The sequence below is a fragment of the Rousettus aegyptiacus genome, unplaced genomic scaffold (assembly GCF_014176215.1).
Source record: "Rousettus aegyptiacus isolate mRouAeg1 unplaced genomic scaffold, mRouAeg1.p scaffold_m13_p_6, whole genome shotgun sequence".
NCBI lineage: Eukaryota > Metazoa > Chordata > Mammalia > Chiroptera > Pteropodidae > Rousettus > Rousettus aegyptiacus.
The window spans coordinates 54,220,483-54,244,867 of record NW_023416309.1 but is presented as its reverse complement, the minus strand read 5'-3'; the positions used below and the strand labels follow the sequence as shown (position 1 = coordinate 54,244,867).

The 24,385-nt window shown below is 54.0% G+C and overlaps 1 protein-coding gene across 15 annotated transcripts in view; it reads left to right on the top strand.

Moving 5' to 3' along the window:
* The window catches only part of FGFR2 (fibroblast growth factor receptor 2), a 97,905-nt gene that overhangs the window by 11,405 nt on the left and 62,115 nt on the right, over positions 1-24,385 (top strand). For 8 of the 15 annotated variants that reach the window (XM_016149100.2, XM_016149102.2, XM_016149095.2 and 5 more), the window contains exons 3-4: positions 13,959-14,225; positions 15,090-15,167. The exons of 3 other annotated variants lie outside the window; for them this stretch is intronic. In XM_016149100.2, the coding sequence (XP_016004586.2) occupies positions 13,959-14,225; positions 15,090-15,167 (345 nt within the window). The remainder of the gene's footprint in view (positions 1-13,958; positions 14,226-15,089; positions 15,168-24,385) is intronic. 4 more of the 15 variants (XM_016149103.2, XM_016149104.2, XM_036222242.1 and 1 more) reach the window with 1 other exon arrangement.

Genomic DNA, 24,385 nt, shown 5'->3' with positions numbered 1-24,385 from the left:
GAAATGTGATCATCTCACCGATTGCAGTCCAAATGGTTCAGGGTTGGCTTATTTATTTTTTTTCCTTCTCGAAGAAAGGCAGTTGCAGCTAATGTAATAATAGCGGGACATGTACTGCTTTGAGGAGCAATATATTTTGGCAAGGGAAAGGTTTTCTTTTTGAGGCTTCCAGTGTTCGGATTGTCATTGGGCCCTGTGAGGACCGTTGGAGAGAAGGTCGTGGGATTGGTTGGGGGCGAGGTGGGGTGTAGCGGGTGCCACTTTTGTCTCAGCCCATGACGGCGGGGGGCCCTACAGCACGTCACGATCATCACTTTGGCTTGTGGTGACTTCTCCTGGTCAGCCTGCCAGGCTTTCCTGGGTGCGCAGGGAGCTGGGGCTTCCAGTCTGCATGGAAGGAAATTGCTCCGGGACCCAGTTACCCAAGGGGGAAGGGCTGGGGCTACGTGATAGGACAGACAGACTAGGGTGCGGGGGAGGGATGGCAGAGGGGTGGTCAGTGTAGATGGGGTCATGTTCTTTTACCCATCCTTTGAGAGGGTGAGGACGATGCCACAGTAAGTCCTCAGTGCGTGCCCCGTGTCGGACCCGGTGCCGGCATGTGTTACCTCTAACCAGCCGACTTGTCGCATTTTATGGATGAGGTAGCTGGGACTTTTGCAGGTGAAATGATTCCTCGGAGACCCCCCTGTGGGTGAGGGTGGGCCCAGGCCTTTGGGTGAATTTCTTGGCACAACGACACTTTCCCAGTTGACTCCACCTCTTGCCCGAGCAGGGGGTCTTCTGTGGAGTACTGCGCTGGCCCTCTCATTCTCTCCCCAAGTCTCTCATTCTTCCCCGCGTAGCCACGGGACTCACCTAAGCCTATTTGAAGAAAAATCATGGGCAATAAAATCATTTCAATAATTACCATTTTGTGATTCTTCTAGAAAGGCCTCTGAGTGGAATGTGCCTTATTGGTAAGAAGCTAATCCTCTCTGCTGTGAGAGGCAGGAAGGGAGACCGTTCCGAGTGCCAGTTGGTGACCCAGGCTAAGTCACACGGCGGGGGTTCGGGATGGGGAAGCCTGGTATTTGTCCGTTCAGCTCATAAGCCACCTCAGTGGAGCAGGGACGAGCCATTCCCAGTTTTTCCTAGTTCCAAATGCATCTGGCGGTTTGCCCTGGATCCTATTAAATGTTCGTCTCTCCGGTTGTGACTTTTCATGCTATGCCAAGCTTTTCTTCCCAGCATTTCTGGTTTATGATCGGGTCAAGGGCCATCGGCACAGACTCACGTACCTGTTGTTTCTGCAGTCCGTGGTCAGGGAAGTGACAAATGTCAAGCCCTGTCTGGCCCTTCTAATGTCAGAGACTGGGAAAGAAAAACAAGGGAAAACCTCCCAGCAATGAAAGGGCAGCAGCGGCCTTAGGAAAGGTGTCCCCAGGAGGAAAGAGGCTGGGGACGAGAGCCCATTTTTGAAGCAGAGTTAATGTGGTGGTTAAAAAAAGTCAGCTCTGAGTGGTTGTAGCTGCATGCGGGGGCGAGCGGAGGCGGGCGTGTCCCTGAACTCCGTGCCAGTCGCCGGCACGGTGGACTCAGCACGCCCGGGGGTCACCAGCGTTGGGGAAGAAGGTTCTCTGGGAGGTGGCAGCAGGTGTGGCCGGCAGGAGGCTCGGGCAGCTTTGCCTCTGTGCCTCGAAAGCCTGGTGTCACGAGACCGTCCAGAGCTTGGCCAAGGTGCGTTTCCGGTTGCAGGATAACTGCTGTGGCTTCTTGGGGTTCGCGCCCCCAAGTAAGTATGTTGAGGCCCTACTACGTGCCAGGTTCTGGAGGGAAAGAATGGCGAGCGGGAAACAATCCCAAGTCCCAAGCTGAGTAGGGGAGATAGGTATTTGTCACATAACTGCAAAAAGTGAGGGCCACTTCCAATCCAAGGTGAAGGGACAATGAAGGAAGAGTCCGGTGTGTCTCAGAGGGACTCGGGGGACCCAAGGAGGGCAGTGTGCTGGAGTGACCCCGTGAGGGGCGTCAGAGAAGACCGGAGGAGTGGGCCAGGCCACGCTGGTGGGCCTTTGCGCCATGGCGAGATTCTTCTGGGAACCCCAGCTGTGCGGTGTCCTGAGGCTGGTCTCCCAGGGGACGGGCACCCGCCCGGACTCCTCAGCACACACACCGCATGGGTCCTCGTGGGCGCCAGCGGACGTGCCAACGCAGTTGCTCCGTTCCCAGGCTGGAAGTTGTCCAGGGCCTGGCCTCTGCTGCCCGCTGTCACTAGTTACTGAGAGGCGTCCGCCTTAAAGGCAGGGCAGGTGGGGAGGTGGTCATGGGCAGCCCCAGGCCACACACCCACGGGTCATTTCAGCCTGCTCCTTGACCGTCTCTCTGCTGGGGCTGCAGTTACATGCCAGGCCAGCGCCGAGGCGGGGAAGTGACCCCAGGGCAGGGTGGCCGGGGAGGCCAGGTGCACCTGGGCTGGGTAGCAGACACTGATTCAGCCCCCCCTCTTAGAGGCCTCTCCTGGGGACACGCTTCTCCCTGGAGACGCGTACACAGTCTCGGTTTAAGAAAGGCCAGGCACGCCCTGTCCACTGGAAGCCAGAGATGTGTGTGTGTGGGGGGGGCGGTGGCCTTGCATGGCTCTTCCTGGTCACATGCCCTGCAGGGTTTTGAAAGGGCCTCTGAGAGGTAGGGACCCTTCAGAGATGTACCTCTATGCTAATGTGTGGCTCGGGGCAGGGGAGAAAGGTTAACCACAGGCGCCTATCTTAATTTGGAATTTCCTGAATTAATGTGGTTCCAGTCCTCTGGCGTGGGATTCCCCCAGGCGGAACTTTTCTCTGCAAATCACAGGGAGTAAAGCGATCCCTGTGGTATTGATCCCTGTGATTTTGACCCGCCTTTCTGGGTCCTGCAGGGCAAAGGCAGCGGGGGACTGTGCCCCCCTCAGCCTGTCCTAGAGGTCATCCCAGCTGCTTGCTAAAGACCCCTCGGGTTACAAATCTGCGCCTTAAGCCTGAGCACCAGCGCCTCACGGAGCTCACTGAGGCCTGAGCTGCCAGATCAAACCCATTCAAATGAGGGGGGCCATCTGCTTCTCCGCGTCCAGCTGCTGTCCCTTCATTTGCAAATGGCTGGGATGCTGCTGGGGGGAGCCAGTCGGGGACACATCTGCAGGCTCCGAAGGAGTGTTGGAACTGGGGTCCTGCTGAGAGAAGAAAGGCCGAGCCCTGTAAGTAAACTCGCTGAACAATGCACCCCCACGTTCTCAGTGAGAAAGCAGGAGGTAGCCCTGCCCTCCTGGAATAACTCTTACCTCCCCCACCCCACCCCCCAACTGTCTTTTTTTTTTTTCTTTTTCTTTTGTCCCTGGGGACACTTAAAAGTATTCATTTATTCAGAAAGTTCTTACTGAAAAGGGGCCTGTTCCATGGGCTTGGGGACATCGATCTGACCTTCAAGCGACTCACAGGGCAAATGTGTCTGCAGAGTGTGCATCAGTTGTGGACTATTTATGTCATTATTGGCGGAGGGGTTTGGGGGGGGGGTGAGGTGGGCCCAGTGGCAGCTTCTAGGAGCCACAGGTAGCAGCACCGCATGTGAAAAGGTGACTGTCCCCGAGAACTTGTTCCTGGAGTGTAGTCGCACTGCCGGCTTTGGGGCACGCCGTCTGGAGCTCGGGCTGAGAACCCCAGTCCCTGGAACCCAGGTCCTCCAGCTTCTGAGCTGGAGGGCTCTCCCCTTTGATGTGCGAGGTTCTTCCCAGCATGCTGTGGGGCTGTGATAAGCCACCCCGAGGCTGACTGGGATCCTGTTCGCAGGGGAGTTCTGAGGGGGCTCCTGTCCCCCCACATGCACACATCAGGTGTCTGCAGCTGGTTGGATGGGTGAGTAGTAGTCGACCGTGTGTTAGCAAGTTAGGCGCCTTCCCTTACTGAGGAAAACAAACAGGGTTTGTAAGTGGTGTGGATGACGACGGCTCACGAAATCCTTGGGTGTTTGGTTCCGTTTGGGAACATTCTCGAAATCCCCACCTCAGTCAACTTCCATATATTTGATGTGACAGGTTTGTTGATTTGAAAGAAAACCCTGCTTTAAAGTCAGAGGAATGCAAATTGAGGTTCCCATGTAGTTGGGGCAAAAAAAAAAAAAAAAAAACCAGTCTGCTGATCAGTTAGTATTAACTTACAGCCGTCAAACGGGGACCCAGGCCTGCCCTGGCCAGCGCTGGGCCACAGGTGGGGGGCCAGCCGAGGCGAGGGCCGCTCTCCCCCAGATGTATCCCCGCGTTAGGGTTTGCAGAGGCCTTCCCAGCAGCCTCTGGTTTTGTTCTTGAGGTGACCTTGACCGGCCACAGGCCAGCCTGTAGGGTTTCCCTGTTCTATGAACCAGGGCTCCGAGGCTCAGTGTCGTGACGTAGCTGCCCGTGTTGGCACGGTCCGTCACAAACTCTCGTCCTTGGACACCGGAGCTCACCGTGTGGCTCTTGGATCCGCACCATCAGCGTTACCTGGGAACTTCTGGGAAATCCAGAACCTGAGCCCCTGCCCCGTTCCTGCTGACCCAGAAACTTCGACAGTGGTGCCGGGAAGCTGCGTTTTCACAGACTGCCCAGGGGGGTCTGCCCAGAATGGAGTCAGAGAGCTGGGCTGACCCCGTCCGTAGCAAGCTCTCTGTTGGAATGGGGCGGGGAGGGGGGCGGGTAGGAGAAGTACACGCACCACCCCAACACCAGCCGTGAGTGTACTGGGTCGGAGGTGGGAGTGGTGTAGTCAGTCACTGAGTGGGAACCGGGAAGACTTTCACAGGCAGATATTCAGGCTGGGCTCTGGAGGTTGAACAGGAGCTTGCCAGGCAGAGTAGCGAGCCAGGTGGGCAGGGCAAGGGCATGGTGCCTGTGTGGACAGGCGAGCCTCGGGCATGGGGGGAGGGTAGAGACGGATCTGGGGCTGGGAGCCACCGAGGCCTCAGGCCGGCTGATGGTCCTTGCGTTTTCCTCTGTCAGAGTGTTGAGTGGTCTGCACCTTTTTTTTGTTTTTTTTTTAAGTGGAGTTGGGTCCGCTTTTCAGAAGGCCACTGCGGCGGTCCATGGTGGGTTCCCGGGGCGGATCGTGGGTGATGGGTTGTCGGGCTTGCAGAGGTTTTCGGAGAGGTGGCAGAGGCTCGGAGTGGGCCTGCGGCGATGAGATCCTGCCCTTGCCTGCTTTTCAGAGCCGCTTCACAGAGAGAATTCATGGCAGAGGGGATTCGGGGACGGACGGGGCGATTGGCGAGGAGGGGGAGAGGGGCCTCAGTCGGCTGAGCTTGGGCTCGTGTTATGTGCTGACTCCGCTCAGCGAGAGGGCAGCAGAGGAGAAGGGGGTGGAAGGTCACTTGCTTGTTTTGGATGAGGGCCTCTGTAGACATCCAGGTAACGCGTTCCCTCTGGCACGTAGAAATGTGAACCTGCAAGCAGGGACGTGAGGGGCATTGACGGGGTGGGGAGGCTGCAGAGACGGAGGAGGAGCGATCGTAGGGGAAGGCCCAGAGGAGCGGGTGGGCTCCTGAAGGTCTCCGGGGGTGGGGAGGGCCCCACACATACACGTGCACGCACGCGTGTACACACGCACGAGGCAGGGTGGCAACGTAGGTCGTGAGCAGTAAGCCACGTGTCGGAGCTCTAGAAATGGAGTAGAAGCTTCCTCTTTCTCACATCCCCTTTTCCCAGGTTTTGAAGACCTGGTCGGGGGGCTTGTCTTCCTTCTGTGCTGAGCCTCCTGCAGCTGAGGAGCAGTAACCCTTTCCCCCGGAAGGCCTCCTGGGGGCGGGGGCGATGCTGGGGACCTCCGGGCGCTGCCCCATGGAGTGCTGCTCCTGGTGTGCAGGGGAAGAAGCCGGAAGTGACGAGAAAGCCCGGGGACTCGTCCTGGGTCACACGATCTTTAAGGGGCAGAGTTGGGGCTCTGGTCTGTTCCGAGTCTGTACTTCTGACATCCCCAGCCTGTCCTTGCCTTTCCGAAGAGTCACCAGGGAGGGGACAGAAACGAGATTTGGAGCCTTGACGCTCACGGACCGTGAAGGACTCGGGGGACAGCTGTGGGAGCTGAAGGAGCATCTGTATGAGGTGGCTCGCCACTGTATCCGTGGACGAGGGCTGGCCGGGGCGGGGGAGGGGGGTGCTGTCATCGGGGCTCAGAAGGTCGGGGGTTAAGTTTTCAGAACCAGAGACGATGTGTGTTCATTTTAAAGGCGACACAACTCTGCAAGGCCACTCTTGACCTAAAAGGTGGTGTTGAGAACGGTCAGGCAGATCCCGTCCGTTCCTTCAACTCCTTGTGAGGCCCGGCACTTTGTCCCCCTCCCTCACCCCACCCCGACTCCCCTTGCCCATTGGGAGTACAGAACCTTCCCACTGAGAGAGGTCTCGCTGTGGCTCCCGTAGGTCTCGCTGTGGCCTCTCCTGTAGGTCTCGCTGTGGCCTCTCCCGTAGGTCTCGCTGTGGCTCCCGTAGGTCTCGCTGTGGCCTCTCCTGTAGGTCTCGCTGTGGCCTCTCCCGTAGGTCGGCAGGCCCGACTTGTTGAGGACGTGTCCCCCCGAACAGTGTGCCCTAGCAAGCCCTGAAGATCTGGGACGAGCTCACGTCCCCCTCCACGTCTGGCGAGCGAGCGTCCGGGAGGCGGGAGGCTTGGGGCCTGGGTGCGGATGCGCAGGTGGCCGAGCCCATAGGCTCCTCATCGTGCATCTGGCCGGGGGGCGCGGGCCCCTTCGACATCACCCGCAGTGCCCGTTTCTGCTTCCTGGGCACGAGGTCACCCAGTGGCCCGCCCCTTTGGGAGACGCCCCGCGAACGAGGGCTCACGTTTGAAGCCGTCGCTCAAGAAAGCTGCCGGCATCTGGGGATGTTACGCGGATGACTCCCGGTGTCTAGGGGACCGCATGGCAAGCTCGCTCTCGCGAATGTGGGACTCCGAGGCAGGTATTCTGACCGGGGACGCCCCCCCACCCCCTTTGGTGCTCCGCTCTCTCTCTCCCTTTGGGAGAACAGGGTAGTTATGGCCTCAAACGTCAGAGTCAAAAGGACGAGATGCCGCCAAAACAGGGCTCGACCGTCGGGCGCCTCCCTCTTCTTAAACACGGCGCCATTTCCACACTTTTATTTTCTCTTTTCAAACTCGAAGAGCTGTTCATCATGTTCCTCAAAGACAGACCTAAACAGATTACGGGAGGGGTGTGCCTAGCGGCGTCATCGGCAACGGTTACCCTGTTGGGAACATGAGCCGTTGTCTCCTCCGACCACGGGGAACGTGGGCCCGGCTGGGCCGTGCGGCGGCCGCGGCGGAGGCCGTTGTGAGTGGTGGTTATGGCCACAAGACATCCCGACCGGCAGCCGTTGGCACGGAGAAAGCCGTGGCCTCTCCCCTCCTTTACTTCTCCGGGTTTCGTGACCCTGACCTCTTCTCGTCCGCCATCTTTAGTGCTGGCGGAGCCTCTTGAGGGACAGGACTCCATCTGTCACATCATGCGGCGCGTTTGGCTCCTCCTCGCCCTTAAGAACAAGTCGCACCTCTGCCTTATAAGGCCTCCGTTTGATGTCAGGGTTTTCTTTCTTTTTTTTCCTCCTCCTCTCCTGCAAGTCTGTTCTCGTGAAGGGGACGCTCTCAGGATGTCTGGGCTCAGAAGCCAGCTGCGCCACGGGCCGTCTTTGTTGTCTGTGCGTCTGCGGAGTCCCCCTGCCGGGGCGCGCAAGGGCAGCCCTTTCCGCCTCGATCGTGGGTGCCTCAGTACCTGTATCTTTTTCTCTTGGTGCGTTTTGATGGCAGCTAGACCGAAACCGTGCCCTGGAAAAGTGGGGGTTCCTCTCCTCCAGGGCCCCGGTGCTGGTAAGCCATGGAAGAGCTGCCGAAATGCCGGGTGTCTGTCCGGACCCCTTCCGCGCGAGCTTGCAAAGACGCCCCGGGAGTGCGGCGTGTGCGCAGGTTCTGCGTTCCGTGCCCAGGACAGAAAACTGGGCACCGGCCATTTGGACCCTCTTCCCGGGACCGTGGCGCGTCCGCTGCAGGCCCTCACAGAGCCCGGGCGGGCGAGGTTTGCCGGGTCAGCCACCGCCCACGGGCCGCGTGTGTCACAGAACGTGACGGTGCCGTGACGTTCGCCGCCTCGTCCCGTGCGTTTCTTCTCTCACGGCGCTGGCCGCCCCGCAGCAGCGACGTTTATCCCCAGGATGTCTGCGAGGGCACCAGGAGCGCGAGGCCACCTTGCTTGCCGCTGTCGCCCCACGTGCGCGATCACAGTTCCGTGGGAGCCCCGAGCTGTGCCAGGAGGGGCAGGCTTCGCCCCGCAGCCCCACCCCGAACCGAGCGGGCGTCCGCCGGGGGTATGCACACCTGCCTGTCTCTCCTCTGCTAGTCTCCCCCACTCCTGCCACCCCCCACCCCCGAGAGGAATCCGTTTCTGGATTTCTCTCTCTCTCTCTTCCATGCCTCCCCTTTCCGGAGGAATGCGTTGAAGGCGTGAACACCCCTGGCTTTCTGAGAGGGACAGACCTCCGGGGCCTGTGTCTGTCCCAGGGGTGACCCTACTGCATCCTCGAAGCTGGGGTGCCTGTTTCTCAGCTGTGATTAGTCTTGACATTTGAAAAGACACCGTCCCAAAGAAACCCCAGACGAGGCTCAGTCCGTGAAATGTGGTCTAGTCAGTCGTCCCGTTGGCATAACCTGCTTTCCTCTCCTCGGCCGTTTCAATGTCGTCTGTCCCCCCACGAAACGATCGGACGGGGCGAGGTGCCGGTCTCCCATCTGTTCTCTGTTTGCGTTTGGGCGCCATTTCAAAAACCACACGGCAAAAGTTTATGGGCAAACATTATAAAAAGTGACAGTCTGAAGTGCTGCTATCGCTGGTTTGGCAACAGAAAGTGTTACCTGAAAGAGCTTCCTGTTCCACCTCTCCCCGGCGCCACGGGTGGCTCGCGAGGACCTGGGTGGACAATCCCGCGTTACGTGGACGAGGAAGTCACGGAACCCGCGGCCTCTTCGGGTGTCACGCCACGCGCCCCTGCCTGGGAGCTTGGGCTCCCCTCACACGCAGGCAGGATGCGCTTCCCCGTGTCCGTTAACCGGGAAGTACGTGCGTGCAGCTCGTGGCTGGTGACAGCTTCGTGATGTCACACCAGGACCTGAGGTCGGGACCTCTCCCGGGTGCCCCGATCTGCCCAGAGGAGCCTTCTCCTCCCAGCGCGTTCGCAGGGACGCAGCCAGACGTGCACACAGCGAGCTGTCTGCAGCGAGCAGAAACAAGTGCGTCGAGCCCGCCCGGAAGGTGAACTCGTGGCCTTGTCCGCCGAGCGGCTCTGAGGTGTCCGTGACAGAGGCCGGCCAGCACGAGCGCGTGCCTGCGTTCCAGCCTTCGCGCGTCTCAGGTTTTCATTCGTGCCCTGAAAGATGGGCGGAAACGTGTCTTCCGTCTGTCTGTCTGCAGAAGCCCCTGAGAGAGCATTTATTTGGCGGGTGGCACAGTGGCTTCCGGAACCTTCCCGGTCCAGCAAGAAGGGATGCGGGCCATGCCGGGCTGGGAGCTTCGTGCGGGTTTATCCCCCGGCCCTGCATCGGAAAGGGGAGAAGCGTGCAGGGCGCCCGGGAAATGGTAGTGTTGCTCCGAACAGGTGTCGTTCGACTCTCCCAGGGAGCTAGCTCTTCGCCCGGTGTCAGCCACCACGTCACAGAGCAGGTCGTGCACCGTGGTGGACTCAGGCGAGTCCCCGTGTCGGCGGAAGACGGTCGAAGTCAGCGAGGCCGACAGGGTGTCGCGGACTCCACGTCGCCGGCATCAAGGGGTCCGGCACACGGTCCTGGCCTCCCGGAGGGCAGCGGGAGGCAGACACCGCTGTGCGTTGTTGCCGGGGCTCACGCACGGAGGGGACGCACGACAGCCTCGCGGTGGGCGCCGGACGGGATCACCGTGGCACCGGGCCCCGCCCTCCCGTGTGTCCCCGTTGCCCGCCCCCGACTCTCTCCCTTCGTGGTTTCTCCCCAACCCCTTCTCTCTTTCTCCTATTTCTTTTATTACTTATTTATTTGCCTGTTTATTTTCAGTTATAGTTGACCTTCGATATTAGTTTTTATTAGTTTCAGGTGTCCAGTTTAGTGGTTAGACACTGCTATAATTTATCAAGTGATTCCCCCAGTAAGTCTCGATTTTTCCCAATTTCTCTTGCTTTCAATGGCCCATTCGCCCTTCCCACCTAGGACGCACCTGAAATTCTCCTGTCACGGGCAGGGACATCTCTGGGTTCTGCCGGGGTTTGCCAAGGATGCCGCTGACCTGGGATAAGCCTTTGGTGCGATGATCACTCGGGAGGGGGCAGTGGCTGTAAGCTTTCTGAAGGTACCATGGCAGCATGTCCTGGTTTCAGACTTCAGAGGTGGACGGCTCCATTTCGTGGATGGACGTTGTTATGTATTGATGTACTTTGGGGAGTTATTGTACTGTCATTGATACTTACCATGTAATTGGAAAACTGGGTGACAGTTTTGACCTGATTTTACTGGAAATCAAGACCTCTTTTAGTACAGGGAGTCAGTCATCTTACCGGTCTGTTGAGATGGGAGCCCGTTAGTAAAACCGTTTTCCATCTATGGAGGTAGAAATCCAAATATTCTATTATCCTTGCAGTCATAGCGGGTGTCTTCAGCCTTGAAAAATGACAGTGACATTCATGGGCTCAGCAGGTTATAGTTTGGAAGATCAGGTTCCTATGAGTTGGCTAGTTGAGTCCTTAGAGAGATAATAGTCTGTTTTTTTGAGGAACCAGAGGCTGGGCGATTAGGCAGGAGTGGCGTTGAGTGGGAACTTACAGCTCCCTCTCTATCTCAGACAGGGCAGCACCTGCTCGTCAGGCAGCCCCTGAGTCCAGCCTCCAGCAGGACGCGGTCCCTGCCTTCGAGGCCTCGCCGTCCCGTGCCCCTCCTCCTCCAGCCCGCAGGGGTGCTGCCCTTTCGGTGACACTGGTCTGGCATCTCAGGCACCCCTGGTTTCAGCATGACTTTGTGGTTTACCTGCTAAAGGTGGAGGGAAGGATTTTCCGCGCAATGCTTTCCTTTAAAAATGGAGAAATCACAACTCTCCCTTGTCTGGGAGAGATTTTTCTGCATCATACTTACAAGGGTCTTGCTTATCTTTCTTTCTTTCTTTTTTAAAACAGTTTCAGAGCATTCCACCGCCTCCATGAGATAGGGGCATCGCGTCTCCTCCTGGGGCAGCCGGGGCTGAGGCAGGGTGGCCACACGAGTCCCAGTCGCTCCTCGGAGGGGGGGAGGCGGGCATCGCTGCTCACGTCCGGCTGCCTCTCTGCTCAGCAATCTTTCGATGACCAACTCTGGCTCAAAGGAGAGCAGATTCCATGACATTCTCGGTGACTTGCTGATCACAGGATGTGTGTGGCCTTAATAAATATTGCTTTATGACCCAGGCTAATCAACGTAAATTTATTCTCACATTGAAGGTGCTGTTTCAGTAAGTAGTTGTCAGAAACAGGGGACCCAAATGACATCTGATCTTTGTTTTCACCAGCTGTAAGGAGGGTTGGACCAGGTGGCCTTTTGGGGCCTCGTCTGTTCTGATGTCCTATGAATCTGTGACTCTAGGATGCTGGGAGAGGAAGCTGGCCTGAGATTTGGGGTCAAACCAAATTCCTCTTTCTCCCCCTCTGTCCTGTATTTCTCTTTCTCACCCTTTTCTGCTCAGGAGTCAGAGTTCAGCATATCTCTGTTAGTCACTCAGCTCCGCTGCATTAGGACTGAGGTGTGGCCCGAGGAACTGAGTTCCCGGCATCTAGGAAACGTTACTTTGCCCTTCTCTGTAGAGATGCTTTCCCTGACCATCCTGTGCAGCGGGGTTGGGGAACTTTCTGTAAAGGTCAAGACTGAATATTTTAGGCATCACAGGCTATAGGGTCTCATGCAAGCAATTGTTCAACTCTGCCATTGTTAACAGCCCCAGACAATGACAGCAGTTTTCATTATGCAAACAAATGAGCATGGCCGTGTGCCAGTAAACCTTTGTTTACAAAAACAGGCCATGGCCGGGGTTGGCCCTGGCTGCAGAAGCTTGCCAGCCTGGCGCCCTAACCCCCCATCTCTGTGTGTTCCATTTTGCTGTGTTTTTTCTTGACATTTAAGAGCACCTCACATACTTAATACTTTTTTGTAGATTTTTGTATTTATTGTCTGTCACCCCCACTGTAATTACAGCTCCCCAACTTTCATTGCAGAGACTGTTAAGTGTGGGGACTATTTTTGTTCCCTGAGCATCCAGAATAAAGCGTGGCTCATAGTAGGTGCTCAGTAAATACTTGTTGAAGGGGAGAAACAAACGTTTGAAATGTAACTGGCCTGTCGTTCGGGGCTTTCTCTCCTTGTTTGGGGCTGTGTTTGTTCATGTTAAATCCGACTTCCGTTTTCTTCCTTCCGGTGGGGCTATCTCTGTGTTCGCGTCCTGGTCAGCAGCCCTCTCGGCCGGTGTGCCGTGGGGGCCCTGGCCTTCCCCTGTCGGCCTTGGGTGGTGGTGGCCATCACTACTGCCTGCAGCCCCCGCTGTCCCTTCGGCAGTCGAATCGAAACACGAGGTGACTTTATTTCAGTCTTATTTGGGGAGATTTATACAGAGCACACTCAAGAGGCAAAACAATTGCCTTGTGATGTTGCCCAGATTTGGAGCCGTCCCAGAGGTGGGGAGCTTTGTGTGTCCTGGACCCGGGACTCTGGGTACCATTCACAGTTCTCTTTGTGAGGTATGCAAGTGGCTTCACGGACCCTCGTGGGTCCCAGACAGTGGCTCTGGCTGTTAAAGGCTCATGGTTTCTTCTCACTTCTGCTCACAGAGGCTGCACGAGTTGGGTCCCCTCCTGCCCTGGATATTTTGGGACTGTGACCATGTTTCACACGGGCCGCCTTCCACGTGCATGCCAGGCATGGCCCTGGGGTGGGGGGCAGGGAGGGATGAACAAGGAGCCACAGGACCTGTAGGATCTTGGTGTCTCCTCAGGACATGTTCGTCAGGAAGGTGGCATGTCCCAAGGAGCCGGTGTAGTGGGCGGACGTGGGAGGAAGGTGGCATCTGCTTGGCTCTGCGTCAGCGTGATGATGGCTCTCACCCGGAGCGCCCTGCGGAATGTGGGCCCCGGAGGATGAATGGGGTGTAGCAGGGAGGGGAGGCAGGAAGGAGCAGTCCTGAGGGGACGAGGGCAGAGGCCTGGGGAGGCCAGGACCCAGGACGTGTGGCGGGGGCTGCCGGGCAGTGTGCAGTGGTTTCATTTCAGGACCTATTTACATGCCCCAGAGACCACCCCTCGGCCGTCTGGGGCATTTAGCTCTTTGCTTTTGGTGTTAAGGCTTTTGTGTTAAGTAAAACAGCCTGCCTCAGCTCACCCAGCACAGACTCAAATCTCCAGACCAGCACAGTTCTGATCTGAGAGCTCGTGAAATCTCCGAGGGCGGTTTTGTGGAAGGGCACATCAGCTCCCCTTAAACGTGAGGCATTTCAAGAAGCTTGGTGTTGTGACAACAGGCAAAGTCCAGCACAAATCAAGAAGTGTGTGTGTGTGTCTGTGTGTGTGTGTGGACACACAGACATGCAGCCACGTCGAATAAAACGTTTTGTAAAACATAGGTCCTTAACACATAAAGAGGTGGCGATAATGGGATCTCGGGGCTCACACTGCAGGCAGGCTCCGGCCTGGCAGCCGACTTGAAGGTTTCCTTGTACCACGTCCCTCCCTGCTGGGTCTCGGGTTTGCGTTTAAAGGCCGACGGCTCGTGGTCACTAGGCGGGCCGCCTCTGCCGGGTGCGTCCTCCGGCTCTGCGGGGCGAGGCCCGTGCCCGCCGGGGGCCGTCGGCAGAGCAAGAAGTGCGCTCCCGGGATGAAGGGGCCCCCGCTGACCTGTGTCGGACGTTCTCTCCCCCCCCCCCACCCCCACCTCCGCCTTCTCTCTCCCACCTTTCTGCAGAGCCACCGACCAAATACCAAATCTCCCAGCCGGACGTTTACGTGGCCGCGCCCGGGGACTCGCTAGAGTTGCGTTGCCGGTTGAGAGATGCCGCCGTGATCAGTTGGACTAAGGATGGGGGACAGTTGGGACCCAGCAATAGGACAGTGCTTATTGGGGAGTACTTGCAGATAGAAGGTGCCACGCCTAGAGACTCCGGCCTCTATGCTTGTACCGCCGCTAGGACTGTAGACAGTGAGACTGTCTACTTCATGGTGAATGTCACAGGTGAGTCGGCCCGCGAGCCCTCCGCCCTCTCTTCCCTGCTGCTGCTTTCCGGGTACAGCTTTATTGGACAGGTGACATCGTGGTGGGAATGAATGACTAATCGCACGCCAGGCACGGAGCTTCAGTTTGTTACCGGTCTGTGTTCGAAGTTCTTCCACGGGGCCTGGTGTGTCAGAAGAGGCCGGTCGTTAAATGTGACAGGATTCTCATGGACGAAGTGACATTTTTCTTTTAGAACAGCATGCTTTTTTTTTTTTTTTGAGTTAAAACCCATCTTTTCCTCTCTGTACCACCGGCATCCTTGGTATTCAGAGCCTAGGATTAAAACGTGGATGCTGAAGATTTCTGATTCCTTTGATTAAAATTTGAGTTTCTTCCATGCCGTGACGGGGGTGAGGTCTGCACAGCCCTCCCCCCACCCCTCCCGGTGGCTGAGTTTAAAGTTTTGCTTTCAGAATATTAATAAATGGTTGGAAGACTGCACAGGGGCTACGTTTTTCTGGGGGACCCTGAGCGCTGAACGGTTGCGTTGGGGGACAAAAAAAAAAATCTTTGGCTATTATGCATTCAGTCAATTTGCTGGGTATTTGAACGCTGTTTAAAGCTTAAAATCTAAATTCTGTACGTTCAGTTTTATAGAACGTTTAAATAATGTGACAGCAGGAAATGCTGGGAATCCTAACGTAGGCCAGCCGTCGTCATCGAGTCGAGACGTGAGCCTTTACGACTGTCGTCACTAAACCCGGGCTCGGACTCTCCCCGCGGGCTCCTGGGCGTCGGCTGCCCTGTCCAAGAAGACAGGGGGAGGCGATGGCCCGTGGCCCGGCAGAAAACACAACCGTGGATGTGTTCTTTTGAATACAGATGCCATCTCATCCGGAGATGACGAGGACGACACAGATGGCTCCGAGGATTTTGTCAGTGAGAACAGTGACAACAAGAGTAAGTAACAGCCGTCTCCGAAGGCTCCCGAGAGAGGCGAGCTCGCGGGGAGCCCCGGCCCTCGCCCGTCGTCTGCCGGCCCCCCGCGGCGCTGTGGCCCTTGCCGTCCCCCGCTGGGTCTCCTTTCCTGACTTTCCCCCCTGAGAGAATAAACCAGCGTTGCTGTGCGCCCTCCTCTACTGCTTGTCCTTTCTTGTCGTGTCCGTAGCCACCCTGTTCTGAAAGCAGTTGCGGCCTTTCTTCTCCTGGTTTCCTCTCTCCCTGTGATTTCTCACTCTTCGGAGCCATAAAGCCGGGAGATCCGCGTGGCATCGGGGTTGCTCTGGAACCGTCGGGGGCGCTTCGCTGCGATTCTCCCCCTCAGCCAGATGGTGGTGGTCCCCGCGGGGGGTGGAGGGTGGCAGCATCATGTGGGTGGAGCCAGCGGTGCTGCTAAAACGTCCTGCCGTGTGGAACAGCTTTGTGAGCGCCCGCGAGAATCTGACGCCTGATGGTGAGCTGAGGCGGAGCTGAGGCGGTGACGCCGGCGCCGGGGAGCGGCCGCGGACACAGAGGAAGCTTCGTTTGCTCACCTGCCACTCACTCCCTGTGGTGCAGCCCGGTTCCTAACAGGCCACGGATGTGTACCCATCCGAGGCCAAGGGTTTGGGGACCCCTGCTATAGGGGACGGCCCCATAACGAGGAGTGATCCGGTCCAAAGTGTCCGTATTGCTGAGGTTGACAAACCTTGGCTTTTAAAACATTGTTGCATGGTGAGCAGAGATAAGGAAAGTGTCCCTTACTTTGCAGATGGAAAAGGGGGCCAGGGAGCGTCGTTTGCTTATCGAGAAGCAGTAAACACTGAACGTTGACACGTCGAAGGCCTTTCCTTTGTGCGTAAGAACATGGCTGCCAGGAGCTGGCGGCCCGGGTTCGAATCCTGCTCCACCACGACTGAGTTGGGTGACCGCGAGCAAGGATTTTAACTCGTCTCAGTTTCGACAACCGTAAAATGGGACTAACGACAACACCTGATGCGATCGTGGTGCGGATTGGACGCGTTCGTATTTGCTCAGAAAAGTACTCGTGAGTGTTCATTCGATAGAAGATAAAATGCAGCGTTAGGTGCATTTTCCAGGAACACGCCGGAATGTTCCTGAGGCACGTCTCCGTTGGTCACTGGCATCGGTGGCTCAGATTTAGACTCTGCAGTTTCTTAAAAGGACATTGGTCAGTTTAGTAAATTTAAACAAGGCTTGAATAATGAGACCGTTAATTTTTCAGATAGGCCCAGGGCTTTTTTAAAGGAAGAAGAGAAAGGTGATCTGGTCACGTGTCTGGGATAATGTGTTTCTTAGGTGGGGAACCGGGTGTGTCTCCGAATCTACAGCTGGGACAAAAGGGAGATATTTTGGTTTATACAGTGTTCACTTTTTTGGCAAGAGAAAGCTCGGGGCCTGGATCGCTTATATCAGCATCACCTGAGAACTTATGAGAAATGAAAATTCTCAGGCCCCACCCCGTGACCCACTGAATTAGAAACTCTGGGGGTGATTCTCACGCACACTGAAGTGTGGGAACCGTTGGCTTAGGGGTTCACATGCCCGGATCCGCTTCAAAGACGAGTTTGCTGTCGGAGACCTTGCTCATAAAACGGTGGGTAATGAGGTGGGGGAAAGTGTTTTCCACTGCGATTCGTGCTGGCCTTCTAATGAGCTTATTATGTTTTCATAATAGAAGCCTGGGACATCAGAGGACATCATTCACTCCTTCTTGGTTCTTTGGCTCTGGCAGGGGAGGAGGTGGTGATGAGGGCCAGCTTTGGGCCAGCTCTGCTGCCCGCTGGCCCAGCCGGAGCCTCCCATCAACCCGATAAGGTGGAGAGAGGAGTTGTTCCTGTTTTTTTTTTCCCCAGTTTTTTTTTTTTTTTTCCTTCCAGTTTTTGCTCTTTTATTGGGTGGGAATTCACAAAGCAGCGAGCAAAAGGCAAACCTGCGATTCAGTTGTGGGCCTGTCGCATGCTGATTCACAGCGCCCCTGTGCCGGTACCCAGGGTGGTGATGGGGGGGTGAGCGAGGATGCTTGCACGGAGACGTGGGTGTCGTGCTGTTGATTGGGACCTCGGACGCCATCGGCTCCGTCATGTTGGCATGCCGGGATCTTGTCATCCTGGTGGCCTGATAGCATGTTACCGCGAATCCTTGGGAAATGATAAGATGTAACAGCAAAGTAGAGAGGTTACATAACAAGTAGGCCGAGTGACCTGGATCTCTCTCCTGACTCGGAAGGCTTACCTTGCCACAGTCCCCTCCAGCCTAGTGCCCACGTAGAAAGGCCAGGTAGCAGAGTGCTCCGTTGAATGAATTTCCGTGTCTTCACCTTGCAAGCAGGGTTCTTTGTAATTAGCTCTCAAATGACACCAACTCTGCCCCGAAATGGGTGCTTGTCAGTGATTAAGGGCTGGTGTTAGCTGTACCGGGGAGATACTGCTGTCAGGAACTGCCCCTGTCTGGTGCCTCTGAAACATTAGACGTGATTTAAAGCGATAGCAGTTCTTAGCTGGCTCCTCGGCCTGTGCCATCTGCTCGTGTGATCAGGCTGGTCTGATTCACAGGTGCAGCCTGGGGCGGCTGAGATTAAGCAGCTGTGGCCTGTGTGGACAGAGGAATGCCATGGCCAGGGTAATTGGCAAGGCGGGGAAGGGGATGTTGCCTTTAAAACAAATTTTTGCCACCTCAAGTGTCAAATGCCTGACCTGATTAAGAGGGAAAATTGTAGAAGCACCAAATTCTTTGCATTTCCAGCCACCTGGAAAACGCCCTGGTGTCCGAATTGATTCCTTTGGTGCCTTCTGATCGTCCGGAAATGCCGCTGGGTGTGCGCAGAAGTTCCTCTTCAGTGAAGTTAACAAATGATGCTCCCGTGACCCTGTCTGTGCTGACAGTGACGTTGCTGGGCTTTTCTGAAGTTGCTTCTCTTTGGGGGGGTTGGTGGATGTTGGTTCTGTATGTTCTTGAACAATATACTGCAGGTTATTCTCTCTGCCGGCAGTCTAGATTGTTGTTTGTCTAATTCCGTACAGAGCACGGAAAGCGTGGTAGTCAACTACACTGGCCAAAATCAGTCAAAAATTAAGGCAGAAGTGTGGAATTATGGCCATGAAGCTGGTATCCATTAACATTAGGGTCTGATTTCAATTTTTGTAGGAATGTTTGACAACCTTCAGGTGGATCTTAAGTCCTGCCTGAGCACGCGAGGCCCGGCTCAAACACGGGCTCCCTGTCTGCACGGCAGACCGAGTGGCTCTGTTCTGAGTGTCCGCCTTCTGCCCTCTCGCTTCGCACTCGGGATCGTGCGATACCCCAGCCCCGCCTTTCCCAGCAGACGGCTTCTGGAGGGCGGGGACCAGCCTGGATGGTGAATGATTAGGTTGTGGAGTTACAGCCCTCACGCCCAGGGTTCATGGGTCTCATTAAAGACAGCAGCATGCAGGTCTGGTCTCTACATCAAGGGAATAAGTTGGTGTTTCCCAAAGAACACCCCTTGGAACCCTAGTCCATACTAATTCTCTGCCAAAAACGAATTGCGTTTTGAGATGAATTTGGAAAATAACCTTATATCGTGACCTTTTCTTGGATACTTACAGTGGCCATCAGCATAATACGTGCTCTGAAACGTTCTGTAGTAAAACGTTTAATTCCATCCTTTTTCAGGGTTTTCCAAACTGATTGACCCTGAGAGCTGTTTCAAAATACAGCACCTATTTATTGCACATGCTTTGAAAAATCCTCTAATGGGCTGATTTGATTGATCTGACTTTCCGCACCCTCTTAAGTCAGCCTCTTCCATCACAGGTGTGAAGGGCATTCTTAGGTCATATTTTAGCAGCTGACTAGCTGATGACCTCACACCTAACCAACACTAGACGTTTTCCTGAGAACAATCATGTGATGTCATTATAGGCCTGGCTGCCAGGAAATAATGCTGCTACATATGCCCTTTAGTGAGACGGACTTTCTGCAGACAGAAAGTTGCCATTTCAAATGCTGATTTTTGAAATGCATCCAGGTTGAGGATTTTCAAAGGTTCCGATTTTATACGTTAGCTAAGAAAGCATAACTTTAACTAGTCTTTGTACTAGGTATCTTAATGGGTTATCTGGCAGCAAATAAGTAGACACGTATGTCCATTTTTTTGGAGTGACTTTTATTATACCTCCAACTTGTGTTTAAGTGATTAATGTTTCTGAAGAGCTTGAGACTTAGTTCTTGGGAAGATCATGATTGACAAAAGGTTCAGGCTGGCTGCTTAACTAGAGGTAATTGACAGCGAGACAGCTGTATCAAGATTCTTTTGCTGCAAGATGGAGTGGTTCTTTCTATTACATGAAGAGCGAGACAAGGTAATTTTCTATTTTGGTTTCATTCCTGTTGAGACCTGTGGCAGATGCCTGTGTCAGGGAGAAAGGCAATTTTTTTTTTTTTGGAAGTAAGTACGGTAAGTGAACATTTTTGGCCTGAGTTTCCAAACTCCTTTCATTGATTAATCTGCTGATAACAGTTTGCAGTCATCTTTGCTCTAATTGGGAGTTTTACTTGGTAGATTATATCTAAGTTGGTAAATGTTGGTTTCTTAGTTGTGTGAAAGTTTCCAAGAATTAGAAAAAAAAAAAAATTGTGCACAAGCTTCCGAAAAGTGTTTTGACATTCCTTTGTGATGAAAACCTCATCATAAATCGGTTTGGGTGTTTTATCACAGAGGCCAGCTAGGGTTCCGTCCTGGACCGACTATCTCTTCCTTCTTAGCCTCTCTTCCGGTCAAACAGCCTCACCAACCAGCGGCACCAACCACTAGAGGGGTTTCTTTTGAAGGCTGGGAACTCCCACGGGTCAGCTGGTCTCTCAGTGGACTCAGGCATTTCATGTGTGGGTAACTTGCCTGGTTTAATGTATTTCTTATCGAACGCCTCGTCGGTCAGCAAGTTATTTTAATGAGATGATGTCTCAAATAGAGCAACCCTTCATCCTCATCACACCCTCACTCACATCTCCATGTTTTGTTAGGTTTGTTTTCTCTTAGCTTATGAAAAACCAAAAGTAGACGAACTGTAGTCTTCTGAAGGGATGGGGGTGGGGTAGAGCTCTCAGAGACAACCCACACCCAGGGGTCAAAGCATTCAAATGCCCTGATTAGTGATATTTTTAAAGGTCCTAATTATAGACTTAAGACAGAGGCCTTAGTGGGACTTTAGGGAGTTTGTGAGACTTAATCTAGGGGCTGAAACAGGCTGTGTTTTCTATTTTTTTTTTATTTTTGCATCAATAAAAATACAGTTGACAGTCACCAGCGTCCACAGCTCCCATAAATCTTGGACTTTTGACTTAATTACCATGGGAGAGTTCAAAGGGCAGCCTGGAGTGGTTGAAAGAGCACTGCTCAGGGAGCCAGAGACTTGGTCTAGCCTCAGCTCGGCCTCTGGCCGTGTGACCTTGATCAAATCACTTAACCTTTCTGGGTGACATTGATCACATTAGCCATTGGGCCAGATGGTCCCCAAGGTCATTTTGGGTACAGTGGTAATATGATTCCATGTTTTCCTTTAAACTGCTGGGTTAGATTCTCTCTTTTTGGTTTCAGAGGGAGAGGAGACCATAAACCTTAGGTGTCAGTCAGCGTTGGGATACGTAAGGGATTATGTTGGGGACAGGCTCAGCAGCCCATGTTTTCTCATTGAGTTTAAATTGCAAGGTCAGTATAAATCTTCTAATCCTACCATTTGTTCACAGAATCAATATCTGTCTAGAATATAGATACCTGGAAAGAATGTTAGGACTTGGAGAGACCTTATCAGAACATTCAGTTCAACTCCCTCATTTTATAGCTTAAGCTTTTAACAGTTGTCCATCTGGTCTGTCAGTCTGTCCGTCCGTCCGTCCGTCCATCCATCCATCCATCTATCCATCCATCCAATAAACGCTTGAGTACCTATTCCTTAGGCTGAAGAAGACTCAAACTATACCCTCCAGATGCTCCACTCTTGTTGGCCAGCAGAAATTGAAAGGCGTATTTTTCAGTTACGGGAATACACGTAAATAACAGAGGGGGCCCAGGGAAGGAATGGTTAATCTTCACTGTGGGATGGATTGGTTAAGAAAGGCTGTGTTGAGGGAAGGGTCTGTAGAGTTATAAATTTTTGTTTAACCAGCCACATCGTAAGAGACTTCTGTATTAAAGGAAGATTCTGCTTATTTAACATTATTACTAATATACAGTTAACTGTTTCCGTATAGTAAATGAGTATAGTGAATGTAATGGGATTTCACAGTTTATTTCAGCAGGTCTTACTGTTCCTTTAACCTGGTCATTTATTAGTATTTAATGACTAAGGGAGCATCTTCTGCGTATTACATCGGAAGATCCGAGAATGTCAGAGCAGAGGGGGCCGTACTTATCATCGAGGTCAACGTGTTTGCTCCTGATTTAGTGTAATTCACGTTGGATGCCATTGGAGGTTTACATCACAGTTTCTCCTAAACCCACTCTTCATCCATCCCTGAGGTTATGCAAAGTGGATGCTTATCCGTGTCTTTCAGGCAACATGGTGTGGCCTTGCCTTGCGGATTCATTTTAAATAAAGCTGCTCAGTAAACATCTGTACTGAGCACCTACTGTGTGCAAGGGTCACCCTTGCTTTTGTAGATTATTAACTCGTTAACTAGACTCCTTGTCCAAACGAAAGTCATTAATGGGATGGACGAGGCCTCCTTAGGTAGATGAGCTTGTCAGCATCCTGGCCCCTGCCTTTCACCCACCGCATTGCGGTTTTGTTGGGCCCGGGCGTTTCCAGATGGGTCCAGGCTGCAGAAATGGCAGGAAATACTGAGGACACGAAGAGTTTGCAGAGGACTTGAGGCCACTGATGGAGGAAGCACAGTGGGACTGGCTGTTCCTGCAGGGTGATTCTTTTTCTAGACCCTCCAGGTTCTTCAGGCTTCACATAAAACTGATTTACTTAAGAAAGAGCCATTCATGATAAAACATTAGAATAATTCCTCCCCGCCCCCCGCCCCCCAGCATCCTGCTCATTAAAAAAATTCGTGCACTTGACATTTTAAAGGAAGGCCCAGCCGCACAAGCACCTCTTGTTTGTCCGATGTGAGCACTCAGCCGGCGTGGGGGTGGGCAGAAGGCAGGGAGGGGGTGGCTCATCACTGCCACGCAGGGAACCTTGACAGTTTGGCTCGGTGGCCCTTTCTGCTGAGTCACGACTTGGTTATTCAGGGAAAGAGAATGTTGTGAATTCAGGTTTCAAGGTGTAGGTCAACTGCTTCTACTGTGTTGACTCAGTTTTACGGCGCCCCGCCCACCTCGGGCCTCCGAGGCATTAGATGAGAAGCATGGTGCCCATACCCTGCCGCATGGCCGTGCGTCTGTCTTGCACAAGCAGATCTCATGGGTACAATCGTTGACGACTGAAATTTTCCCCCAGGGAAGTGGCCACCTGCCAGAAATTCCAGCAAAATTCTTTCACCCTTGTCCCGAAGTCATTCCTCAGGTGCCAAGACGAAAGCGCTGGCCGCCATTGCGCCGTCGCCGCAGGCCGGGTCCGCACGATCCCTGTGTGGGCTGCAGCGTCACCCACGGCTCAGCCCAGCGAGCGGCGAACAGAGCGACTGCCTAGCGCCTTCAGCTGAACCCTACTTGTTACCATTTTAGGGGCCATTTAAATGGCACATAAGCGCATATCTGTTGATTTCTTTTATGCAAAAAAGAAGTCATTCCTCAGAATCAGCTCAGCTGTAACAGATACACCATCACGTTAATATCTAGCTAATTCATGTGAATAGGCTATTGTTGTATTTACTTAAACAAATGACTCGGGCACAGACACCTGACAGTATGAGATGTGCCTTCTTTCCATTCGGGTCAGGTTTGTCAATGTCTTTATGTAGTGACAAAGCTCATTATTTATTTTGTGCTGTTAATGGTCTCTTTTTAGTGGCCGTGGATGGATTTTTCTAAGTAGAACCTTTTAACGTGAAAGATGACTGACATTGTTTCAGGCCCCAGGAGTCTGGTGATAAATAGGAATCTAGTCCTCCTCGGTGAACCTCTCAAAAGAATAGTGTGTTTCCGGGCATTTGACCCCCGAAGCCAAGCGGCTGCCGAGTTGCCTTCTCATTGCAGGTGCAGCTGGGTTCAGAGGAAAGAATGCATCCCGTTCCTTCCCCTCTGCTCCCCCTCCCTCACCTGCGGCCTTTCTGTCTGGCGTGCGAGACTGACCAGTTCTGCCTTACTTTTCTCTGCCTCGGGTTATGTAGACACCCCCTATACCCCACCACCGTGACATGTAGGTAAGCGGAAGGATAAAGAGCATCCCCTTGTTAAGAAACCTCAGCTCACACAGCAGGTTCAAGAGCAGGGGTGAGGCAGATAGGGGTCGGAGTTTCGGATGCACTTATTCTAATTCCTAACTCTACCATGAAAGCCTGGCTGCTAAGCGAAGGGGCTCATTGGCCCCCAGGAGCGGTGCCGTCCACAGCCTGGAGGACGAGGCATCTGAATCCCAGTCAGAGTCCGAGCCCCTGCCCAGGCCCCTTTTGCCTCTGGTTTGTGGGGTATGTATGTTGTCGCTCAGTCCAACCCTGATCAGAAATGAGCAGTTCTGATGGGTCTTCTAGAAGTTCAGTGTTCTAGAATGTTCAAGAACATTCTTTTAGGGGAATCCTGGGAGTTTTGGTTACCTGTGTGCTAAGACAGAGGGGTGTGTGTGTGAGCTTAGGGAGTGTGTGAATATGAGTGTGTGTAAGCTCCAGGAGTCATACGAGAGGCCGTGTGCCTTTGGCCCAGGCTGGCTGCCGGGCTCCCGTCTCACACGCCAGTGGATAACAGCATGGAGGCCAGCGCCTTGGAGAAGCTGGCTCTTACCAGCAGGACCCGGAGCAGGGCGAAGACAGTGGCTCTGCCATCAAACTGCCTCTGCTCTGGCCCTGGCTGCCCCTCTTCCTAGCTCCGTTGTACTGGGCAGTTACTCCTCAGTTTTCCCACGTGTAACCAGGGCTTCTCACAGAGCCTTTCTTGTGGGATCGTTGTCAGGATTAATGAGTTAAACATGTAAGTGCTTTTAGGGCCGTGTTTGTCAAAGAAGGAGCACTCCCCCAGCAACGGTCATTAGCGTTACGAGCGGGCGTGGAGAATTCACGGCGGTCTTCCAGATGGATGGGGCGGCCCTGATTTA